We start from the raw sequence: 21,592 nt of genomic DNA, 5'->3' as shown, positions 1-21,592 counted from the left end.
TTCAAAAGATTATCATAAATTGAGCCTATATTTAAATTTTCCGTGTCCCTATTTATTGAAATATTACCAAACATATATATGTTTTTTAATTTCTATAGCCTCCCTTGCCCATTGAGCACAACACCTACCGTTTGAAATAGCTAAGGCCTCATCAAATTGTGCAAAATTATCGGTATGAAAGAAAATATGCAATGCTAGGGCTGAAACAAAAGTTTCCGGAGGCCTGCTTAATTGAAAGTTTTTTCTATTGAATTGCGATGCTCAATAAATCTTTCAACAAATTTTTGATGAGTTCTACCAATAAAGAACTTCCCACAAGAACACGGAATCTTACGCACCCCACTTACTAAACTTCCCTGGCTTAAGTCCTTCCCAGAATAAAAAAAAACACCCATTGGTCTCAACGTTTGAAAGCATGTATCGATGTTAAATTTAAGCAAAATCCGTGAAAGCTTCTCACCCAAATCAGGTACATATGTTAGTGAAATGAAACTTTTAGATACGTTTAAATCCAAAGATAGAGAAACCCTAATAACCCTACTATCATGTTTAACATGTCTATGTTCTATTATTTTGTCTATGAACTTAATTGGGTAGTTATTACAAAATATAACAATTCCGAATCCAGAAATTCCTGGGAACCAATTCTGAAGACTCTATCCCCTAGTGAAATCACAACCCGTCGTTTCACCGACATAGAGTGGCACGAATGAAAATTCAAATCCCTATCATTGTGCGTAGATTTTCTATAAATCGAGAAGATTAAGTGGAGATCCCTTTTAATTATTAAAGTATCCAGAAAAGGCAATTTGTTGTTTTCCTCTAACTCAAGTATAAATTTAATATTATTATCAAAGCTATTTAAATGTTTACAAAATATGTGTAATAATCTTTTGGAAAGTGAATCAACAGCCAATAAGGAAATAAAATCTTAAATAATCACCAGGGGGTTATACGACCTACCAGACCAAAACGATTTGCTTCAGTAATAGCCAACAAGAGTAATATTTCGCAACAGAATAATTAACCTAATTTCAATGTCTTATATTTTTACCTCAGTTGCTTTGGTGTTCTCACTGAGGTAACTCTAATAGCTTCTTTTCCGTACGTGGATTGGTTGAGCCAATTGTATTTTATTGGTGGTGGTTTTATTTGTTCTTAGATTTTTTTTATCCTGTTATTCTTGTGTTTATCTTGCGCTGAAGACGCCTTGTTTTGATACAAGTGAAATATCCAGGTTGTTTAAAATTTTTTCCCTTTATCTTCACTGGCTGCAGTCTCGTTTGTCGTTTTTTTCTCTCTGTTGGTTTTTTGTCATGGCTGGCCAGCTAGGCTTAAGATCTTTCATGCAATATTATAATGTTACGTATAATTACATAAGTACATACTAGCTAATGTTATTATAAAAACTAAAAATGTTTATGGTGTCTGAGCAATGATATTAATTTTTTAATTCAATAATTAGAAACCAGCCTCCGTCTTTGGACTATTGTATGAAACTTTTACGTCGTGGCCGAGATGAATTACTCAATTTATTGATATATTAATTGAAACAAAACAAAATAATATTGTGATTTTGCTTCTGACCACTACCGAAACGGCCATTTTGCAAGGCAACAAGAAATAAGTCGAACATGTTTCGTGACGTCATTCCTTCTCCTAGAAGACGTTCAGTTTCTCCATTCAGTTTCTTATTGGAAGTGCGACAGTCAACATCAAAAATTGTTTTACATGTGTTCATTATGTTTGTATACATTGGACAGCTGGTCATCCTGTGGGAGTTGTACTTTTGTTGATGACTATAATGAAAAGTATAGTTTATGCAATCCATGTAAATTGCATAGAGGATACGCAGTGCGAATTAAAGACTGTAATTCCTGTCTTGAAAAGACTTGTGAATCTCACAGTAGAGGTTTTCTACGCATCAATTGTCACTATGATAAATGTGATCAACGGGAAAATACTTACCCTGGCATGATTGCAACAAAGATTTTTAAAGCATTTTACTCTTAGGGCACTGAACTTTATGCTATACAGGTAGGAAAGAGTATTTTCAACTAGGAAGTCGTATAATTGAGGATTTTCACCATAAATGCTAAGAAATTCACGGTAACTATATCCGCTACATGGGAAAATAATATATAATAGTGCATTAGCACCACAGCTTTTGGTTGATAAATCTTGTACCCGATTTTGAATAATAGATATTCCACTTTACTCAAGAAAGTTTTTAATGTGAGGCACGTAGAAAGCATACGGTAGGCAGAAAAGATCAAACGAAATTCAATATTTCTCGGTATTTGAAAGAGGCGTAGCCAATGCCTTTTTTATAGATTGATTCAGATATTTGTCTTCAATATATTTCCCTAATGTATCTAATCCATCTTATAATCTTTGTATATGTATTGTATTCACTTTTGCTACAAAGATTAACTGTTCGTCCGATTTTAATGTGCTTAACGATATAACATATCGCGCATACATCTCGTCCCATTTTAAGGTTAGCTGGCAACTCCTTGTAATTTCTACTGCAGCATTAGGCACTCTAGGTTTCATTTACCATTGTTAGTACCTTCAATCTCCAATAGAGCGACAGCATCCATCACAATATCCTCAATGTTGACACACTGAACTCTTTTTCAATATTGAAGCAAAGTCACGCAAGATTGCGTAACCCTCACCTTTAAATATTAGACCATGATCAATTTTTTAAGGCCGGACTTCCCCCCTTGACTATCGGGCTCTAAAACCCCCTATTAGGTGAAATCCAAAGAAATCCTTAGGGTAAAGAAACCACCAAAAGGTTTCCCCTGCACCCTTAGGTTTTTAAAGCATAATAACCATAGAAAGACATTCCCCTTGGCATAACATGCACCTGTATCTCATAGAAAACATTACCTGTGACGTAGGTGTACTATACACGTGCACTATAGTATTGTACAGGTGTTAGTAATAACGTCTTGGGGGACTAGAAGCTCATATAGTTTACCCCTATCTGTTGGTTTAAAATCAGTATTGCGATACTACTAATCTCACTTTGACATTGTAAGCCGTTTCAAAAATATTGTTGATGTGCGCTTTTGAGCCTCTTTTGACGCCTTTTCATCTTAATACTCTAAGCCCTACAAGTTGTTGCAATTTAAGTAGTAGTTGGAGTAGTTTAGCAGCATTAGTAAAAGTAGTAGTGGTAATAATGTTAATAGTGGCATGCATAAATTGCCATTTTGTCAATTAATCTTGCCCTTTAAGCATTCTCGGAAAGTTCCAACTTACTACCCAGATGCATCCTTGAGATACACCCTTTTGACAATCTGCCTGCACATAGTGCGTTTTGCTTTAGTTCAAATTACCCCTAAATATTCTGTCAAATTTTTACTTTCATATGCGTAGCCTTAACTTCAGTAGCATCATAGTAGTAGCGGTAGCAGTAGAAAAAGGTAGTAGCAGTAATAATGTATTGTTATCAGTAGTAGTAAAAGTAGTAGCAGCAATACTAATAGCAGCAGTAGCAGGTACATTTTGCCTTTTGGTCAGCTGAGTATCCCACTAATGATGCCCCAGAAGCTTCCTGTAGATGCGGTAAGCCGTCCCAAAAATATTGCTGATACGCTCGTATCAGCAATATGTGTGCACAAGTATGTTTTGACTTAGTTCCACTTTCCCCTCAGCATTTCTTCAGACGTTTATTTCAATATCTTCAGCCTTATTAGTCCTCGCTACAGGAATAGTAGTTTTAGTGGTTGTAGTGGTAGTATTGGTAGTTGTTGTTGTGGTAGTAGTAGAAGCAGTGGGTGTTGTAGTAGTAGTAGCCTACAAATTTTGCCTATTTGGTCAATCGATTATCTCCCTTATTATTTCCTAAAAGTTCAAAATTAATGTGTTCAGTCATTCCTGAATTACGCCCTTTTCACAACCCACATACATATAACATGTTTGGATTTAGTTCAACACTCCCCTCAAGATTCCATTAAAGACTCACCTGAGAGCCCTTTTTATTTTGGGAAAGTAGAAGTACAACATGCATACCTTTCTCAATGACATATACTATTTGTAAACAATTAACGAATTGCCTAGCTCACAGCCCTTGCCCTGAGGGCTATGGAGGGGGGGGGTGGGGTGGATATGCATATTTACTGAGCCTTTTAACAATGCTGAACTAAAATCTGCACCAAATATTTTTGGGGTATTTGTTTTGGGAAATAATGGGCGTGAGGGAAGGGGTGTTGGTTGCCCTTGAATCCCTTTAGACTCTTAAAAAGGCCCCTATAACTTCCAATTTCAAATAAAATTAGATCGTATTTGAAGTTTGTACGACCACTTGGTCAATAAAACCTTATATGTCCCATGGGAATAACTTACAACCCTTGCCCCAGGGCTCTGGGGGTTGGGTCAACCCGGGAGGTATTGTTGTATGTTCTTTGGACTATTTTGAAGAAAATGGCAATCTCAAAATTTCAATCAGATGAATTTGCTGAACAAAAATGACATCCGGCGTGGGGGGGGGAGTAGCTGCCCTTTAATCAGTTTGACTTTTAAAAAGGTATTAGAACTTCTGATTACCAATACAATGAGCCCCCCCCCATCTCTATACGCCCACCCTTTCTATAAAACAGTATATGCCCTAGGGCATAACTTAAAACCCTTGCCCTGGGGCTGGGAGGGGTTCATCCTGAAAGACATTGTTCTCGGATCTTTATAGTACGGTGAACAAAATGGCTGATTGGATATATTTGGGGAAATGATGGACGTGGGAAGGCTGGTTCCCCTCCAGTCACTTTCACCTATTGAAAAGGGCACTAGCCCCTTCAATTTTCCGTCGAATGAACCCCTTTCTAATGTTTCTACGACAATTCTTTAACCACGAAGTGCTTTGGTCTAAAAAAAAAAAAAATAAATAATACATTGTGCCAACATCGTTCTTTATTTATATAGTGCTATTGCGCTGCCTATAATTGTGAAGTAACAACTATTTTCTAACTTCACGCTGTCCATTTACTTTACCCCACCCCTTAATGTGTAAATGTATATTCCAAATTTTATAAGTCCAATGCATTCTATCCCCCGTCACTTGTCTTTTTCGCTATGAAACCGGTTTTCTCAGATCTAATCTAAGCGTAATTCTTGAGTGTGTTTCCTTAACTAACAAGTACCCGGGAAGTGGAAATATAAGCCTGTATCTGTTTTGATAATCTCAGGGGGTTACGTACGTAATATATATTTTTTTAAACTTTCAAGATAAATAAAAGAGACCAAATTTGTTGAAAGAAAAGGCTTCCACTAAAATCGGGTCTTTGGTACTCGTTTGAAATCTAAAATTAGCACAGTAATTTGCTTATTTCGGGACTCAAAGGTTTGTAATGTCGGGGCTAAGCTTCCTAAAGCAGCTGGCCCAGGATTTCGGTCCTCAGACTTTTTCAGTTTGGTAATCAGTGGCACCAATTTACGATAAAACTGTAGGAGGGGCAAGACTTTTTAATTTTCGAATGAAGAAGCAAAAAAGATATTTTTCAAAATTTGTAATTTTTTATGCTAAATGAACAAATAAAAGAAATGTATTTTTAAATAAAAGGAGCAGTTTGAAATCTCTTCCTTCTCATTGGCTTGACCGTCCCGAGGGATGGGGTGCCTGGGAATTTGTTTCCTGCAATGATTCTCGGTTAGAAAAACCACGGATATTTTGAACAGAACATAAATATTTAATTTTTCTCACCTTACACTTTTGTCTTTTAGGAGAGGGATGATGCACTTCATCGACAAACATTTAATCCTTATTTTCTTTCATTTACATATTAGAATAATGAGTTCCCTGCAAAACAATTTCAATAAGTACTTGAGCCATCGGTACCCATCGAATGTGCTAGTATAGACTAAACTAGTCTGTATATTTTGAAACAAAAGTTTGAATTGCTGCCACCAGTGTTATAAGCTTCGAAGGGGCCTACACTAATACTGAGGCTTATACTCCACTCCCTATGGAAAAGAGCATATCCGTGTTATGACTTGTAAGGTACTTTCTTATAACCTAAGGAAATCTTGAATCGCTATTGCTCAATCGCCACCCCAGGCTACCATGCTCGATACAAGGCTAGGGAGAAGGGATCCCGCGGCTACAACCGAAACGGGTAACTTTTATCTATACACTAAAAATCGGTTTAATCCTTAATGCCATACTCGGGGTATTTTTTTTTTGTAAGATATATCTGCATCGGCATAGGAGGATAATTCTCTTAAAGCACAAATCGTGAAAAACTCCCATTACCCAAACCTAGACTAGGAAAAACATTATAGACGCAGTAAACTAAAAAAAATACTACTGCTACTAGTAACGACTCAACGCAGCACCAAGCCACCTGAGGCCCACACAGCTAAGCACGCTCTTCCTCCATCCTAATCTATTCAAAGGTTTCCTCCTTATACCCTCCCAGGAAGCTCCCGTTCCCCTTAAATATTTCTGTACAACATCCTCTCTCCTAATCTGCAGACAACCTGCTTTCCGTGCAGCCCTAGACGGTTGGATGAAAAAGACAATCTTTGGCAATCTGTCAACCTTTATCCGCAAAATGTGCTCTAGCCATCTCAACCTTTCTCTCATTATAGCCCTAGAAAGTAGAATTGAACCGCACTTTTCGCACAGCCTACTGTTTGAAATACTCTTAGTCAGCCGGGTACCTAAAGCAATTCGTAGGCAATTTCTCTGGAAGATATCTAGCAAGTCTTCCCTTGTTTTTTGGAGCGCCCATGCTTCAGAACCAAAATTGACCACTATCAGCACTGTAGCTTCCAATATTCTAATCTTTGTTTGCAGATTAAACGTAAAACTAGTCAGCATCGTCAGCATCGAAAAATAAATGAAATCCAAAACGAACAGAAGTCATAGGCAGCGCAACAGCGCTGCCTAAGTAAAGAACAATGTGGGCACAATGTATTTTTTTTATTTTTGGTTTCCTTTAGACTAGGGCACTTCGTATCGAAGGAGTTGTCGTAGAAACTTCGAAAATGGCTTATTTAATTGGAAATTGAAAGGGCTTGTGCCCTTTTTAATAGCCGAAAGTGATTGGTGGGCAACCAACAATAATTCCACGCCCACCATTTTCCCAAACACATCCAATTAAAATTTTAGGATAGCCATTTTGTTCAACGTAGTTGAAAGATCTGTAAATTGTGTCTTTGAGGATGAACCCCCCCCCCCGAAAGAGCAAGGGTTGTAAGTTGTGCCCTGGGGGGCATCAAAGGTTTTTATAGAAAGCGTTGTCGTAGAAACTTTAAAAAGAGCTCATTTGATTAAAAATTGAAACGGCTAGTGCCATTTTTATTAGTCGAAAGTGATTGGAGGGCAAGATAACCAAACTCTCATGCCCACGGTTTACCCAAACACATCCAATAAAAATTTTGAGATAGGATTTTTGTTCAACGTAGTTGAAAGATTCAAAAGTTAAGTCTTTGAGGATGATACTATCACCACAGCCCTCAGGGCAAGGGTTGTAAGTGATGCCCTGGGGGCATATAAGATTTTTATAGAAAGTGTTGTCATAAAAACTTCAAAAAAGGCCCGTTCCATTGGAATTTGAAGGGGCTAGTGCCCTTTTTAGTAGTCGAAAGTGATTGGAGGGCAACTAACCCCCCTCTCATGCCCACTATTTTCCCAAACACATTCAATCAAAATTTGAGAAAGCCATTTTGTTTAACGTAGTTGAAAGTTCTGGAAGTTAGTTATTTGAGGATGACCCCCCCCCCACAATCCTCAGAACAGGGTGTGTAAGTTATGCCCTGGGGGGGATATAAGGTTTTAATAGAAAGTGTTGTCGTAGAAACTTCAAAAAGGGTTCATTCGATTGGAAATTGCAAGGGCTAGTGCCCTATTGAATAGTCGAAAGTGACAGAAGGGCAACAAACCCCCCTCTCACGTCCACCATTTCCCCAAACACATCCAATCAAAAGTTTGAGATAGCCATTTTGTTCAACGTAGTTTAAAGGTCTGGAAATTATGCCTGAGGATGACAAACCCCCCACAGCCCCCAGGGCAAAGGTTGTAAGATATGCCCTAGGGACATATAAGGTTTTTATTGAAAGTGTTGTTGTAGAAACTTCAAAAAGGGATCATTCAATTGGTAATTGAGAGGGTTATTGCCCTATTTAAGAGTCTAAAGGAATTGGAGGGAGAATCAATCCCCCCCCACGTCCATCAGTTCCCCAAACATTTCCGATCAACATTTTGATATGACCATTTTGATACGGCAACATTGATATGGCCAACGTGTTCAACGTAGTTTAAAGGTCTGGAAATTTTGTTTTTGAGGATGACAACCCCCCCCCCTATACCCCTCAGGGTAAGGGTAGTAAGTTATATTTAAGTTTCTTCATGTTTCCCGCTCTTTATATTAAAGTTTCCAGCTCTTTATATTAAAGTTTTTACTGTTTTATAAAGCAGAATTGTGAGAAATAGTCAAATTTTAGCGTAAAGAGCGGGGAGTTGAGCAAGGGACAGCCCCTTTCATATAAAGAATATTTTCTGTTCGTTTTAAGTATAAACGTCGGTTCTGACTTTCAGTTAAAAAAAAACTTGTTTTTTTTATTTAGTATAGTAATGTTGACGATGTAAGGTGAAAATATTTCACCATTTATCCAATGATTAGCGAAAATCAAAATAAAATTGTGACTTCCGTGGTAAAAAAAAAAACAAAAAAAAAAAAAGGAAAAATACGGTTTCTTTGCCATTATTTTCAAGGAATTGAGGAAAAAGCAATGTTAAGACTCTATTAGGGGGTAAATATCTTTTAGTCTTTTACTGACTCCTAAACTTCGTTGTATCAGTAATCAAACACAAAATGTAACCAAAGAGTGATGCAGCTAATGGAAAATGAAAGACAGAGACTGATACCAAAGGACTGACAATAAAACTACGATTTTACAAGAAAGAAGCTACGTAAGAAAAATACTTTGTAGAAGAGTTCAAATTGCACCAAAAAACTTCACTCACCATAATCATCTTCGTAGATTATTGCTACTTTGGTCCAGTTAAAGAAGTCCATGATGTCTTGAAATGCCTTATTTAAGGAATTTGGTGCCGGATATATGTTAATTGAAAATTCTTTTTTCTCACTGTTTATATCAAGCCGTGCGTCTAAGTGAGGAATATCTAAGGCATCACATACTGATTGTACATGAGAGCCAAGAAAAGGGTCTGAAGGTCCAAGAATGGCATGCACTCCATTGCGAATTTGACGACAAACTAGAAAATGAAAAAAAGGAAAATAACAAACCAAGAAATTTTATTTTGTTGGGAACTTTAATTTTATTTTATGAAAACTTGTGTATTCGAGGAGAATAGGTAATGTAAAGAAGTAATTACCAGAAAGAGTGGTAAAATCAGAGAAGTTAAATTGAAATGCAAACCTCAATAGATATTAGTGATGTCATTTAGAAGAAAAAAAATTTGTTTTCTTTATTTTAGTTGCGGGGACATATCACCGAGATTTGTGAATTTTCCAAGATCAAGATACTTGGTTCCAAAGAGATTCTAGTTTCTCTCTCTCCTTAGTTCTCCTAATCAAGACTGAGACCCTCCTCTTAACCAAATGTCGTGGAAAAGCCTCTTAATTACTACATCTATCCCTGGCCTCGCTTTTTCGTTAAACAACGAGCATTATTGTGCATTAAAAGGACTTGAATCAAAAAATTTGTGGTAACGAATTGTAATTAAGGAGCTATTCGGTCCAATAGTAACTGAAACTCTAAAAGACGGAATTTTTATTACAATAGATATATCAAAAGAATTGGATTTTTATCTTGTTCCAAATATATACAGTTCATTAAGTTTAATATTAGTAATATATATAATATTGACTCATTAAGTTTAATATTAGCTACGAGCCTGATAAAATTTCCGTGGTTTTCAAAAAAGAGTGGGAACACACCCAAAAAGTTCAGAAATCTTAATGAAAATCGTATCATCAGATTCAGCTTAGCAGAGAACCTTTCTGTAGAGGTTCCAAGCTCCCACCTAATAAAAAAAAATGTAGAATTTCCAATTTTTTTGCCAGAGTGGGAACACACAAAAAAGTTCAGGAATCTTAATGAAAATCGTATCATCAGATTCAACTTAGCAAAGAACCTTTCTGTAGAGGTTTCAAGCTCCCACCTAATAAAAAAAATGTAGAATTTCCAATTTTTTTGCCAGAAGAAAGATCACGGATGCATGTTTATTGCTTTTGTTTGTTTTTTTTCTCAGGGGGATCCTTTCAAATCACTGGTCCTAAAAGATCGCGAGATGGCTTGCTCCTTCCGTAAAAGTTTTTTATTACTTTATGGAAGCTTCTTATTCCAACTAAACGGCCCTTGTGTTTTAAGAGTCGTTCTTAAAGGATTGGGCTAAAATGTAATACTTTAGCGTACAGCGTAAGGGATTGAGGAGGCGGAAGCACCCCTGAAGAAAATAATTTTTCTTCACTTTAAGTTTGAATGTTTTTTCTTAACTTCAATTGTAAAAACTTGATTTTTCTTATTTGGTCAAACAGTTCACGGTAACAAACTGTATGAGCGACTCGTCTCAATAAGAGCAAGAGTGACAATATAAACCGAAACTCTAAAAAACGGATTTTTGATACCAATCGATACATCAAAAGAATTGAATTTTTAAGCTGATTTTAAATATATAAATTTCATAAAGTTTAATTACACCCATAAGAAGTTACGAGCCTGAGAAAGTTTGCCTTGTTTTGGAAAAAAGGGGAAAACATCCCCTAAAAGTCATAGAACCTTAATGAAAATCACACCATCAGATTCAGCGTATCAGAGAATCTTAATCTTGTAGAGGTTTTAAGCTCCTATCTGCAAAAATGTGGAATTTGGTATTTTTTGCCAGAAGAAAGATCATGGATGAGTGTTTATTTGTTTGTTTTTTTCTTTTTCCCAGATGTGATTGTATCGACCCTTGGTTCTAGAAGTTTACGAGAGGGCTCATTCGTATGGAAATTAAAAATTCTAGTGCTTTTTTTAATTAAAAAATAAACAAATTAAAATAGAATCACTTTATACAAAAAAACTTCATTTTTGATGTCTTTTCATACTGCATCTTTTCAAAGATATTTGATTTTTGAAGTTTCAACAAGATTGACTTGCCTTAGATTAGCTGATGAAATCATGCCAGTTTTAACTGTAATATTTTTATTCCTTCTGAAGTGGTAGTAACTTTAGTTCCAGGATTTGAAAATGGCTCTTTAGGACCAACCTTAACTGGAACGTTGTTCTGCTATGAAAAATAAGTTGTATTACGAAAAGAGCTCCTAGATAGTTGAAAAATAGATAACACTACAGGAAATTACCACGTTCAGGCATTTTGACCCGTGACACAATGATTTTGGCACGAACATGACCAGAATGACATCGAACAAAAATTGAAAAGGCACTTATTGAACATCCGAGTCTCAGAGGCAATATAGGTGTGCAGTATACCATTCCTAAAATGGACCCATAAATACAGTCCATAAAAATTAACCAATTTAGAGATCATTTGTCTAATGAAACTACCAGCTTTAGAGTATGGCATATTTAGAATATGGTACATTTTTCACATCATCATTTAGGTTTAAGCCGGCAGATTCTCATATGGGAAGGTGGAGGGGACGCTTTAGCTTTTACAAAACATTTTCGGACCATATTTTAAAACTCTCTATGAGAGTTTCTTCAAAAGAAGTGAATGAATTTCCGGAGGATGCCGGGTTTAACCTCTTAATTTTGCTCGATAAAATTTTGGCCCTCTCCTGAGAACTGTTGAAAGGGTATTATACTCCCAGGCAGCCTGAAAACTAAAACACACCAAACAAAAATACACACATCCCAAACACACATACACTAAAAGACACAAATCAAAAACACACACACACCAAACAAAGACACCAAACACACACAAAAACACCAAATACACGCAAAACATACACACACCAAGCATACGACAGAAACACGCAATTAACACACCCACCAAAGACACACAAAAAACACACACGTACCCAAAAACACACTCTAAACATGCACACACATACATACACACACCAAATACACACAAACAACACACACCAAAATCATCCATACGCACCAAACACTCACTAGTGATTCGTGTTTGAAGACAATGGAATGGTTTTTTGTTTCTTAACGACATTCACGTGACGTTCTTGTAATGACAGTTCACGTAACACAAAACGTTAAAGAAACAAACATAGTTGTAATGATTCGTGACAGCCAATTTTTAGTCTTTTTCAAGATAATAGACGGGTTTTTCCTTAATAAAATCCAAGTCACTTTTTTGTAATAACAGTTCACGTAATAAGAATCGTGACTGCCAATTTTTCCTTTTCGAGACAACGGATTGCGTTTTTTTTCTTAACGACATTCACGTAAGTTTATTTGTAATGACAGTTCATGTAAAATAAAATATTAAAGAAACAAACACACTTTGGTTTTGTTTTTCTGTTTGTTAAAAATAAATTAATCATATATAATTTTATATACAATATTACATAATATTCATATCGTTGAATGACTTTGGATGTTTAGAATCAGTTCCAAAGCATAACTCATCATATCTTCTCTTGACGGGGAAGTTATTCTCTTCTGTTACTTCATAACCAGTACAATTTTCACTATTCCGTTTTGGGTCGGACACTGTTATTATCAAAGTTTCACCTACAAGCTCATCATGCGGTTCGTCATTGGTACTATTGGATTCAATGACTGCATCTGCTGGTACACCATCAATAGCAATGTCAACGGTTGCAGGTGCTTCACTTTTCATCCATTCGTCTTTATATTCGTTAGAGATATTATCTGCTAATGCCCTTTTAATTTTGCGTGTGACTTCATTGTCTATTACTAACATTATTTTTACATAGGTAACAGTTTCGAAATATACAAAAAATGTATTTTTTTACATTGCTAGAGAAATATACCTGTTTTCTTCTTCCCTAATCTCTCTCTTGTATGATAGCGCACACATGCATTTCCATATGATGTCTCCATTAGGGCTTGTATCGTGCTTCAGATACTCGTCTTTGTGAACATTCAATACTACAATAACTCTATCATGTACACACCGTCTCAAGTTTTTTATCCTCACTTTTACAACAAGACATAAGTGTTTATTATATCAATGCACTATTATTACTGATCGAAAACACAAAACAAACCAACTAGCGCCCTTCACCAAAAGTGTTCTTTTACACCGAGGACCCACCTAAGGTTATCGTCTATTGGCTCCCTAGAGAGAGGGGGATAGAAAATGGACAACCGCTAATGTGACAACTGAGCAAAGTTTGAAATAAATATCGTTAATAATTATTTTTGGGGAGGGGGCACGGGCAACGAGGGTCAGTTCACATAAGTTTGAAAATACAGTAAGTTGGAAATTTCAGTAGGTTTTAGAATTCTACAGTGAGGGAAGAAGGCAGTACCGAAACTCATGTCTGTAGTGGTTTTTATTCGTTTCAAGCTTGATTTGCATATTCAATTTAAGCTTCACTCGTTTTAAGATTTATTTATTCATTTATATTAGTACCTATTGCATGTTTGTTTGCTAGGATTGTTTATTTAACTTCTGTTTGTTTTGGGTTTCATTTATACTTCAATAGCAAAATTTTTTTTTTCGTCTTAAACTTGATTTGCATATTCAATTTAAGCTTTACTCCTTTTGAGATTTATTTATACATTTATAGTATTACCTGTTGTATACTTTTTTGCTATGATTATTTATTTTATTTCTGATCGTTTTTGGTTCCAATTATTTTTTAATAGTAATTTATGGATGTTTTGAGTTTGAGTTATTGTAGGTTTTTATTTTTTCTGATCTTAAGTTTAATATGGCCTTTACCTTTTTTGAAAAACTTCTTTTCGGAAAGGTTTTTTTAATTAATGTAAATGATGGACAAAATTCATAGCTTGTAGCCCTTCCCGAGTGGAATGTGGGGGGCCAAGTCATCCTCAAAGACCAAGATATTAGATATTTCTGCTATTCTGAACAAAATGGCTATCTCAAAATTTTGATCGGGTGACAAGGGGCGAGGAAGGAGGGCTAGTTGCCCCCCAAAGTTTTATCTCACCTAAAAAGAGCACTAGAACTTTCAATTTCCGATCAAATGAGCCCTCTCACGATCCTCTAGGATCATTGATTCGATACGATCATCCCTGGGGAAAACAAACAAATAAACACGCATTCGTGTTCCACATATTTGTATATAGGAGCTTGGAACCTTTACAGTAGGATTATCTGATATGCTGAATCTGATGGTGTAATTTTCATTAAGATCACTTGATTTTTGGGGGTGCTTTCCCCCTTTTTCAAAAATTGTGCAAATTTTCTCAGGCTCGTAACTTCTGATAGATAGCGTTAAACTTGATAAATTTTATATATTTTGAATAAGCATCGAAATGTAATTCTTTTTATGTATCTATTGTTATCAAGACTCTATTTGTTAGAGTTTTGGACAATATTCAACTGCCTCGGTTTTTATTTATATTTCGTTACCGCAAATTTTTTGATACCTAGTTCACATTTTAAATTTAATGACAGTAATCAAACAGTATGCTTTATTGTAGATGTAACCTGACGTCGTCACCGTCATCATCATTTTCATTGCTGCTGTCGTCCCTTTACTAAAATCCTTACTGTATTACAAACAGGAAAAAGCCTATAGATTTTTCTTAATTGGAATAATAAGAGAGGACCTGGCTACAACCTACGATTATAACATCATTAATCAATCTTGAACATGAAATTACTATCTTATTTTAGTTACTATGGGCTGGGAGTTTGTTCTTTATTGTAACTTTAAATTGAGGCATTGAAAAACTCTCTACGATATTCCAGTGCCAAGCAATCTGTGGAAAAGAAAAACAGAGAGAAAAAAAAGATGTCGCTTAGGCAGAATGCTGTAGTAGCTGCCAATTTTCTTGATTTTCAAGCCAAGACATATCCCTTTCTTTTCAAGTCAAGGGACAGAAATTTTCGTATATAAGGGTTTCGGACTAGGCAGTTCTAATGGTTTACTTTTTGTTTTGATCTGACGCTATTTTTAGGAGATATGGGTTATTATATTTCTTAACATTGGACGTGATTGTCTCTTCCTATGTTGCTAGCTACTGCAGCAACCCGGATATCATTAAAATCAAATATAACCTCGTATGACGTCATATATACCAAAGACTTTTCCTTTTAATAATAATAACAATTTATTTTGACCCACTAACATTATAAAAAGTGGAGTAACAAAATCAAATAAAAGGTAAAGACATACAAAACAAAACACATGCAAAACAATATCAATACAAAGAACTACAAATGCAAATCAGAACAATCGCAAAAGAGGGTGAAAAGGACCCAACTACTTGCAGGCCTCATCTTTGAACTTAGAGCTCAACTTATTATATGACGTCAATATATCAGTTGCATTAAACATTTGAATAATCTAACGGTTTCTATGCCAACGAGGCAAATACAAAAGATATTTACAATAACGGAAATACAAAACTCTAATATATCCTGCATATCACTATTATTAAAAAATTGGCGCAAACCTGATAGAAAAAGAATGGAATGGTCGCAATATGCAGCTGAATATTGCAAAACTCTAATAACATGCGTATCACTAGTATTAAAGAATGGGCGCAAACCTGATAGAAAAAGAATGGAATGGTCGCAATATGTAGGATAGAGTTTAGCCAATGCCTTACGAGAATGTCGGCCGCGATTTAGGACAATTTTAGCATAACCTGCTTTAAGCTTATTCTTAATATCTGCAAGTGCACTAGCACGGATAGCTGAAATAGAAGAGCAGATACTAACCCCGAGCCAACGCAACGCAGGAGCCAGCTTAACTGAAAAAAACTACAACCCAAATCACTACTTGGGTTTTTAGCAGTGAAAACTAAATACTCACATTTTTCAGCATTAAGCACGAGGCCAATTTTTTCCAAAAGCTTAGAAACAAACTGGGTAGACTTAGCTAAGGTGAATTTTGAATGGCTATTAAGTAATAAATCATCTGCATAAGCAATATACGATAAATTAGTTAGACCCTTAAAAAACGACGGAAAAATACGAGAAAGCACAGGGTATAAACAAGCATTAAAAAGGTATGGTGACAGAACCCCTCCCTGCGTAAGTCCAGACTTAATAGGAATATTACCAAAAAAGATCTCTCCTGACCGAAGTCGAACATATGAATTTGCATACCAAAAACGAAGGACACATATAACAGATGAATTCACTCCAAGCTGGGTAAGAGAATACCATAGTTGGCTGTGACAAACCGAATCAAAAGCTTTTGAAATATCTAACGCACATAAATGAACTTCAGATCCATCTTTTTGTGCTTGAATTAAAAAAGAAGTAAGAATTCGATGCACATGTTGGCATCCTACATATGGTTTAAACCCAAATTGGTTCGACAGATAATCAACTTTTGGAAGAATTTCAGGAAGCAGAACACATTCAAAAACTCTGGTCAACCAACAGACTACCGTCGGAATTGGCCTATATGATGCGCAATTAGTCGGATCCTTCCCATGTTTAAGGATTGATGTGACACTCACAAAAAAGAATGAGGCACCAAAGACGTACATAGACAAATTTGAAATAATAACTGCAAATGATAAATCAATTCTTTCGAATCAATATGAAGATGAAAAACACTAATACCATCAATATCACATGATTTAGATTTTAAATTCTTAACACAACGAACCACACGGTCAGCAGAAACGGGAGGCACGTGGCCTTGATAAATTTTCGCAGGTAATACATAAGAACAGAGGCTAACAAACTGAGAGTGAACCGCATAATTCATAATATTAAAAATCTTATTATAATTATTAATCCAAGAGGCATTAGGGATCCGTTCGGCATTAGGAGGTGAATCAAATTTCGCAACATTAATCACTTGTTTCCACTGACTAGAGGTCTTCGGAAATTCCACACAATTGTACATTACTTTGCGAAGATAACGTTTAAACTCCAACTTCGTTTTCTGTTTAATATCAAAAAGGTGACCCCTTAAAGGGCGGACACACGCTACCCAAATTCTAAGCCACAATTTTGCACTGATTTTTCACAATTTTTAAATCAGGATCAGTTCCATATTGAACCTCTAGTCTTAAGCTTAAAACGACAAAGCGGGACAGCCACTTCTTCAGCTTTTTTCAAGCAGGAAACAATCTGGCTGTAATATATATTGAGCTGGACTCGAGCTTGTGAGGATATAACACTGGTACAGAGTATATTAAATGTAACTTTAATCGTAGATAAAAGAAGAGCAAGGGTTCATAGATATAGAGGCCAGTCCGCTTTATTCCAGTCTCTCTTGGCTATTCTCTGTTTGTAATTAGTACATAAGGTCTGTTCAGTCAGAATCTTTTTGATGGTGACACTGGCTAAAAGAGGCAGAGGGTCATAATCATGTGTATCCTGGTCAATGTGAATATCGCTAATTGAAACGCCAGAAGAAACAACACAGTGATCAATATCAGTCAATGAACCGCTATTATGTATGTATGAATGGGATGCATCTTAATCCAAAACCCGATAGCCATTAGGTAGCGAATCCAAAAATAAATCAGTCCGTGTTGAGGTAGAGTTTATCTCACAGTTCATATCACCTAACAGGATCCTACCTAATCCATTACTCTCAACACTAACCAGACGGGTCTTTGGTGATGCACATACCTTAGTATACTTTGTTAGAGAGGAAAAGGATCTTTGTTCGCAAGGGAGGTATACATTAATAATAACTAGGTTAGCAAAACGGATTTCAATGAAATATTCACATTCACGATAACACACAGGTGATAGCGGGACTAATTTATATTTTAATAGGCAGACCAACCCGCCTGAAGGTCTCCCGGAAGTTGTTTGGGCACTACTAGCGAACACCAAGCGTTCTTTACTCTTGCAAAGGGAGTTCAAACTCACCAAGGGCAAAAGATATTCTTGTAGAAACAAAATGTCGAAATTTGATAGTTTCTGGTTCAAAGAATCATCTTTATCCTTCGTTCCGTTAATGCTGAATTAGCATATAGGAAATTCGATTTTAAAAGTCATTTTCTTAGCTGACTAGAACGTTTAGCTACAGCATTGCGAAGGATTCGGCAGTTTAGAGAAAGTGAAAAATGATGGCCATGACAATTAGCACATTTAGGGGTAAGATAAGAGATAAGATAATATTTATTTTCCAAAGGCTATCACAAGCTCTAATAGAGCCGAATTTGCTTCATATGTCAAAAAGAAATAGAAAAGCAAAACGAAGAAACAATTAATACAACAATAAAAGAAACACCAATCAAGCATAAAAATGTTTAATAAGAATTTAACAAATGGCTAGAATAGAAACAGAAAAATAGAAGAAGAAGGGGTGGGGGATAAAAGAAAGTCACAGTCAAGAAGAAAAACATTTCCAAAATCGTGTTCAAGGTCAAATACATAAAATTAAAAAAAAACACTTAAAATCAAGCCAAGTTAGTTGTAAAAAAAAAATATTTACAATTAAAGAAAGAAATACAATTAAAGGAAAAAAAAATTAAAATTAAAGGTCAGAAAAGAAATTTAACATAAATAAGTATCAACAAAAGGGAAAATAAAAGGGACAAAGATAAAGAGAAAAAAAGACGCATGATTATTATGAACATACACAACAACTAAAATAAGGGACAGAGGAGTTACTTTTGGTACAGAGCATAGTTCAGGGATTATTTAGGTGCGCCAAAATAAAGGGGATAAAACTTTTCCAGAACCTCTCAGTAACGGTATGGATAGGCGAATATGTTAGAATTGCCAAGGTAGCTAAGCGGAGGAGACGGGGTCTAATGGGGTCATGTAAATCAGTAAAGATGTCCTCAGTACGAGGATTAGATATTGCGGATTTAGCAAAATGCAAATAAAATTGTACTCTCCTTTCTTTTAACGTGGTAATACCTGCGGATTTAAGGAGGAAGGAATATAGAATTTTGCTCTCTTTATTGATGATCCTGAGCGAACGCTTTTGGACCGACTCAATTTTGTCACTAAGCTCGCTTGAAAGATGTGAATGCCAGACCGGACATGTATATTCTAATAGCGGCCTGATAAATGATAAATAAACACGGAGGGACTGCATCTTAGGGCAATTAAATTTGTTTAAAATTTTTAACATAGATAATGAAACGTTTGCTTGTTTAATAATATTAGAAACATGCATGTCCCATTTGAGATTATTTAAAATTGTCACACAATGGAGTTTAACATGTTTCACAAGCATTTCGGGTGGGATAGGGTCAAGGAAAGCGGGAGTGGATTTCAAAAATTTATCGTCATTATATCTGATTTGGGGGAATTTATTTTCATATTTAGGTTCTTAGCTTCATCCGAAATGTGGGTTAGGATTTCGAGGGGGTCACTTTTAGTATTTCTGTGACATACTTCAAGGATTGACAAGTCATCCACATATTTCCACCTTTGGGGAAAATACCTACCAATATTATTAATCATGACTAGAAATAAAAGTGGTCCCAATAAGCTTCCTTGAGAAATTCCACAATATATGGGGAGGGGGCTAGAGAAAATATTTTGTATTTTATAGCATGAGATCTATTTGAAAGAGACGATGTAAAAATATTTACTAAGAGAGAATCAAGTTTAAAATCAACCAGTAGTCAACGAAATAAGGTGGTGGGATCGACCAGGTCAACAGCTTTTTGGAAATCAACTAAGACAAGGTTCAACCAAACATTTGATTTCTCATGATTACTTACAATGGTACGCACTAAGTTCACAAAGTAAAGGGTGGTGGAAGTTTTCCTTAAATTACCAAACTGCTGGGTGTAAATACGCGGACAAATTATATCCCTAAGCCAGTCACAGAGGAAACTTTCATAAAGTTTGGAAAAAACTGAAGTGAGAGTAATGGAGCGAATGTTGCGAAAGTCAGACTGGTGCATTTTTTTTGGGACAGGTGTTATAAAACCTTGTTTCCAGCAACTTGGGAATTTACCAAATTTTGTGATGTGGTTGAAAATATTTGATAAAGGGTCAGCAATTTTGTCTGAAAAGGCTTTAATTAAGTCTACTGGGATGTCCAGGGGACAAATACTTGATTTTCTAAGCTTTAGAATTTTATTTATAACATCAGAGGGAGAAATAAAGCGGAAGGAAGTATTGGGAGGAGTAGTTGGACTTGAGCAAGTGAAAGGGGGGAGACTTAGCACGATATTTCCAGGTCCCAAGGTGTACTGCGTGGATTTGCACAATGAGACTACCAAAAAAGTCTGCAAAGGGGTGCCATCATACTATGTAAAAGAGAGTGTGAACAAGAGTGTTTGTAGGGACTGTGTAGAGAATAAATTACGTCCAGGTGCGAGGGTCATGGCCATTCGCTCTTTAAAATTATTAAACCTGTATAATTCGAGTTCAAAAAATGCCATGTCCACCATATCAGACAAATAAATAATATTTGAAAATAAATAATACATTGTGCCAACATCGTTCTTTACTTAGGCACCGCGATTACTCTGCCTATGAAAAAAAGCAATTTCAATTTCAAATCAAATGAGCCTTTTTTGAAATTTATACAACAACTTTCTATAAAAACCTTATATTCCCCCAGGGCATAACTTAAAACCCTTGTACTGAGGGCTCTGATGGGGGCTATCATCCTAAAAGACCTAATTACCAGAACTTTCAACTACGTTGAACAAATTGGATATCTCAAAATTTCGATTGGATGTGTTTGGGGAAAAGGTGGGCGTGAGAGGGGGGTTAGTTGCCCTTTAATCCCTTTCGACTATTAAAAAGGGCCCTAGCCCTTTGAATTTCCAATCGAATGATCCTTTTTGAAATTTCTACGACAACGCCTTCTATAAAAACCTTATATGCCCCCAGGGCATAAATTACAACAATTGCCCTAAGGGCTGTGGGGAGTGTCCTAATCAAAAACATAATTTCTTTGTGGAAATCAACTACGCTGAACAAAATGGCTATTTTAAAATTTTTATTGGATGTGTTTCGGGAAATGGCGAGCGCGGAAGGGGTGTTAGTCACCTTCCAATTATATTCGACTATTAAAAAGGGCACAAGCTACTCCAATTTCCAATTGAATGAGCCCTTTTCGAAGATTCTAAAACAAATTCTTCGATACGAAGTGCCCTGCTCTAAAGGAAAAAAATAATAATAGATAATACATTGTGCCAACATCGTACTTATAAGCCCCCAGGGCATAACTTAAAACCCTTGCCCTGAAGGTTGTTGGGGAGTGTCTTCCTCAAAAATATATTTTCTATCTGGAAATCAACTACGCTGAACAAAATGGCTATCTCGAAATTTTGATTGGATGTGCTTTGGGGAAGGATGGGTGTGGGATGGGGGGCTAGTTGCCCTTCAATCACTTTCGACTATAAAAAATGGCACTAGCCACTCCAATTTCCAATCAAATGACCCCTTTTAGAAGTTTCTACGACAACTACTTTGATACGAAGTGCCCTGGTATGGACCCCCCCCCCCCCAAAAAAAAAAAATAATACATTGTGCCAGTATCGTTATTTAGTTAGAGGTCTTGTCATATTTTCATAGATGTTAGATTTT

At 36.0% G+C, this 21,592-nt stretch overlaps 1 protein-coding gene across 1 annotated transcript in view; it reads right to left on the bottom strand.

The window, feature by feature from the left end:
* Positions 1–21,592, bottom strand: part of LOC148955186 (glutamate receptor ionotropic, kainate 1-like) — a 133,557-nt gene that overhangs the window by 33,657 nt on the left and 78,308 nt on the right. The window contains exon 3 of the mRNA XM_089106500.1: positions 8,978–9,229. Within this exon, the coding sequence (XP_088962626.1) occupies positions 8,978–9,229 (252 nt within the window). The remainder of the gene's footprint in view (positions 1–8,977; positions 9,230–21,592) is intronic.

Source organism: Artemia sp. Qi Xiang Cuo, chromosome 2 (genome assembly GCF_049724085.1).
Source record: "Artemia sp. Qi Xiang Cuo chromosome 2, ASM4972408v1, whole genome shotgun sequence".
NCBI classification, from domain to species: domain Eukaryota; kingdom Metazoa; phylum Arthropoda; class Branchiopoda; order Anostraca; family Artemiidae; genus Artemia; species Artemia sp. Qi Xiang Cuo.
The sequence above is the reverse complement of the archived record's forward strand: the minus strand, read 5'-3'. Positions and strand labels throughout refer to the sequence as shown.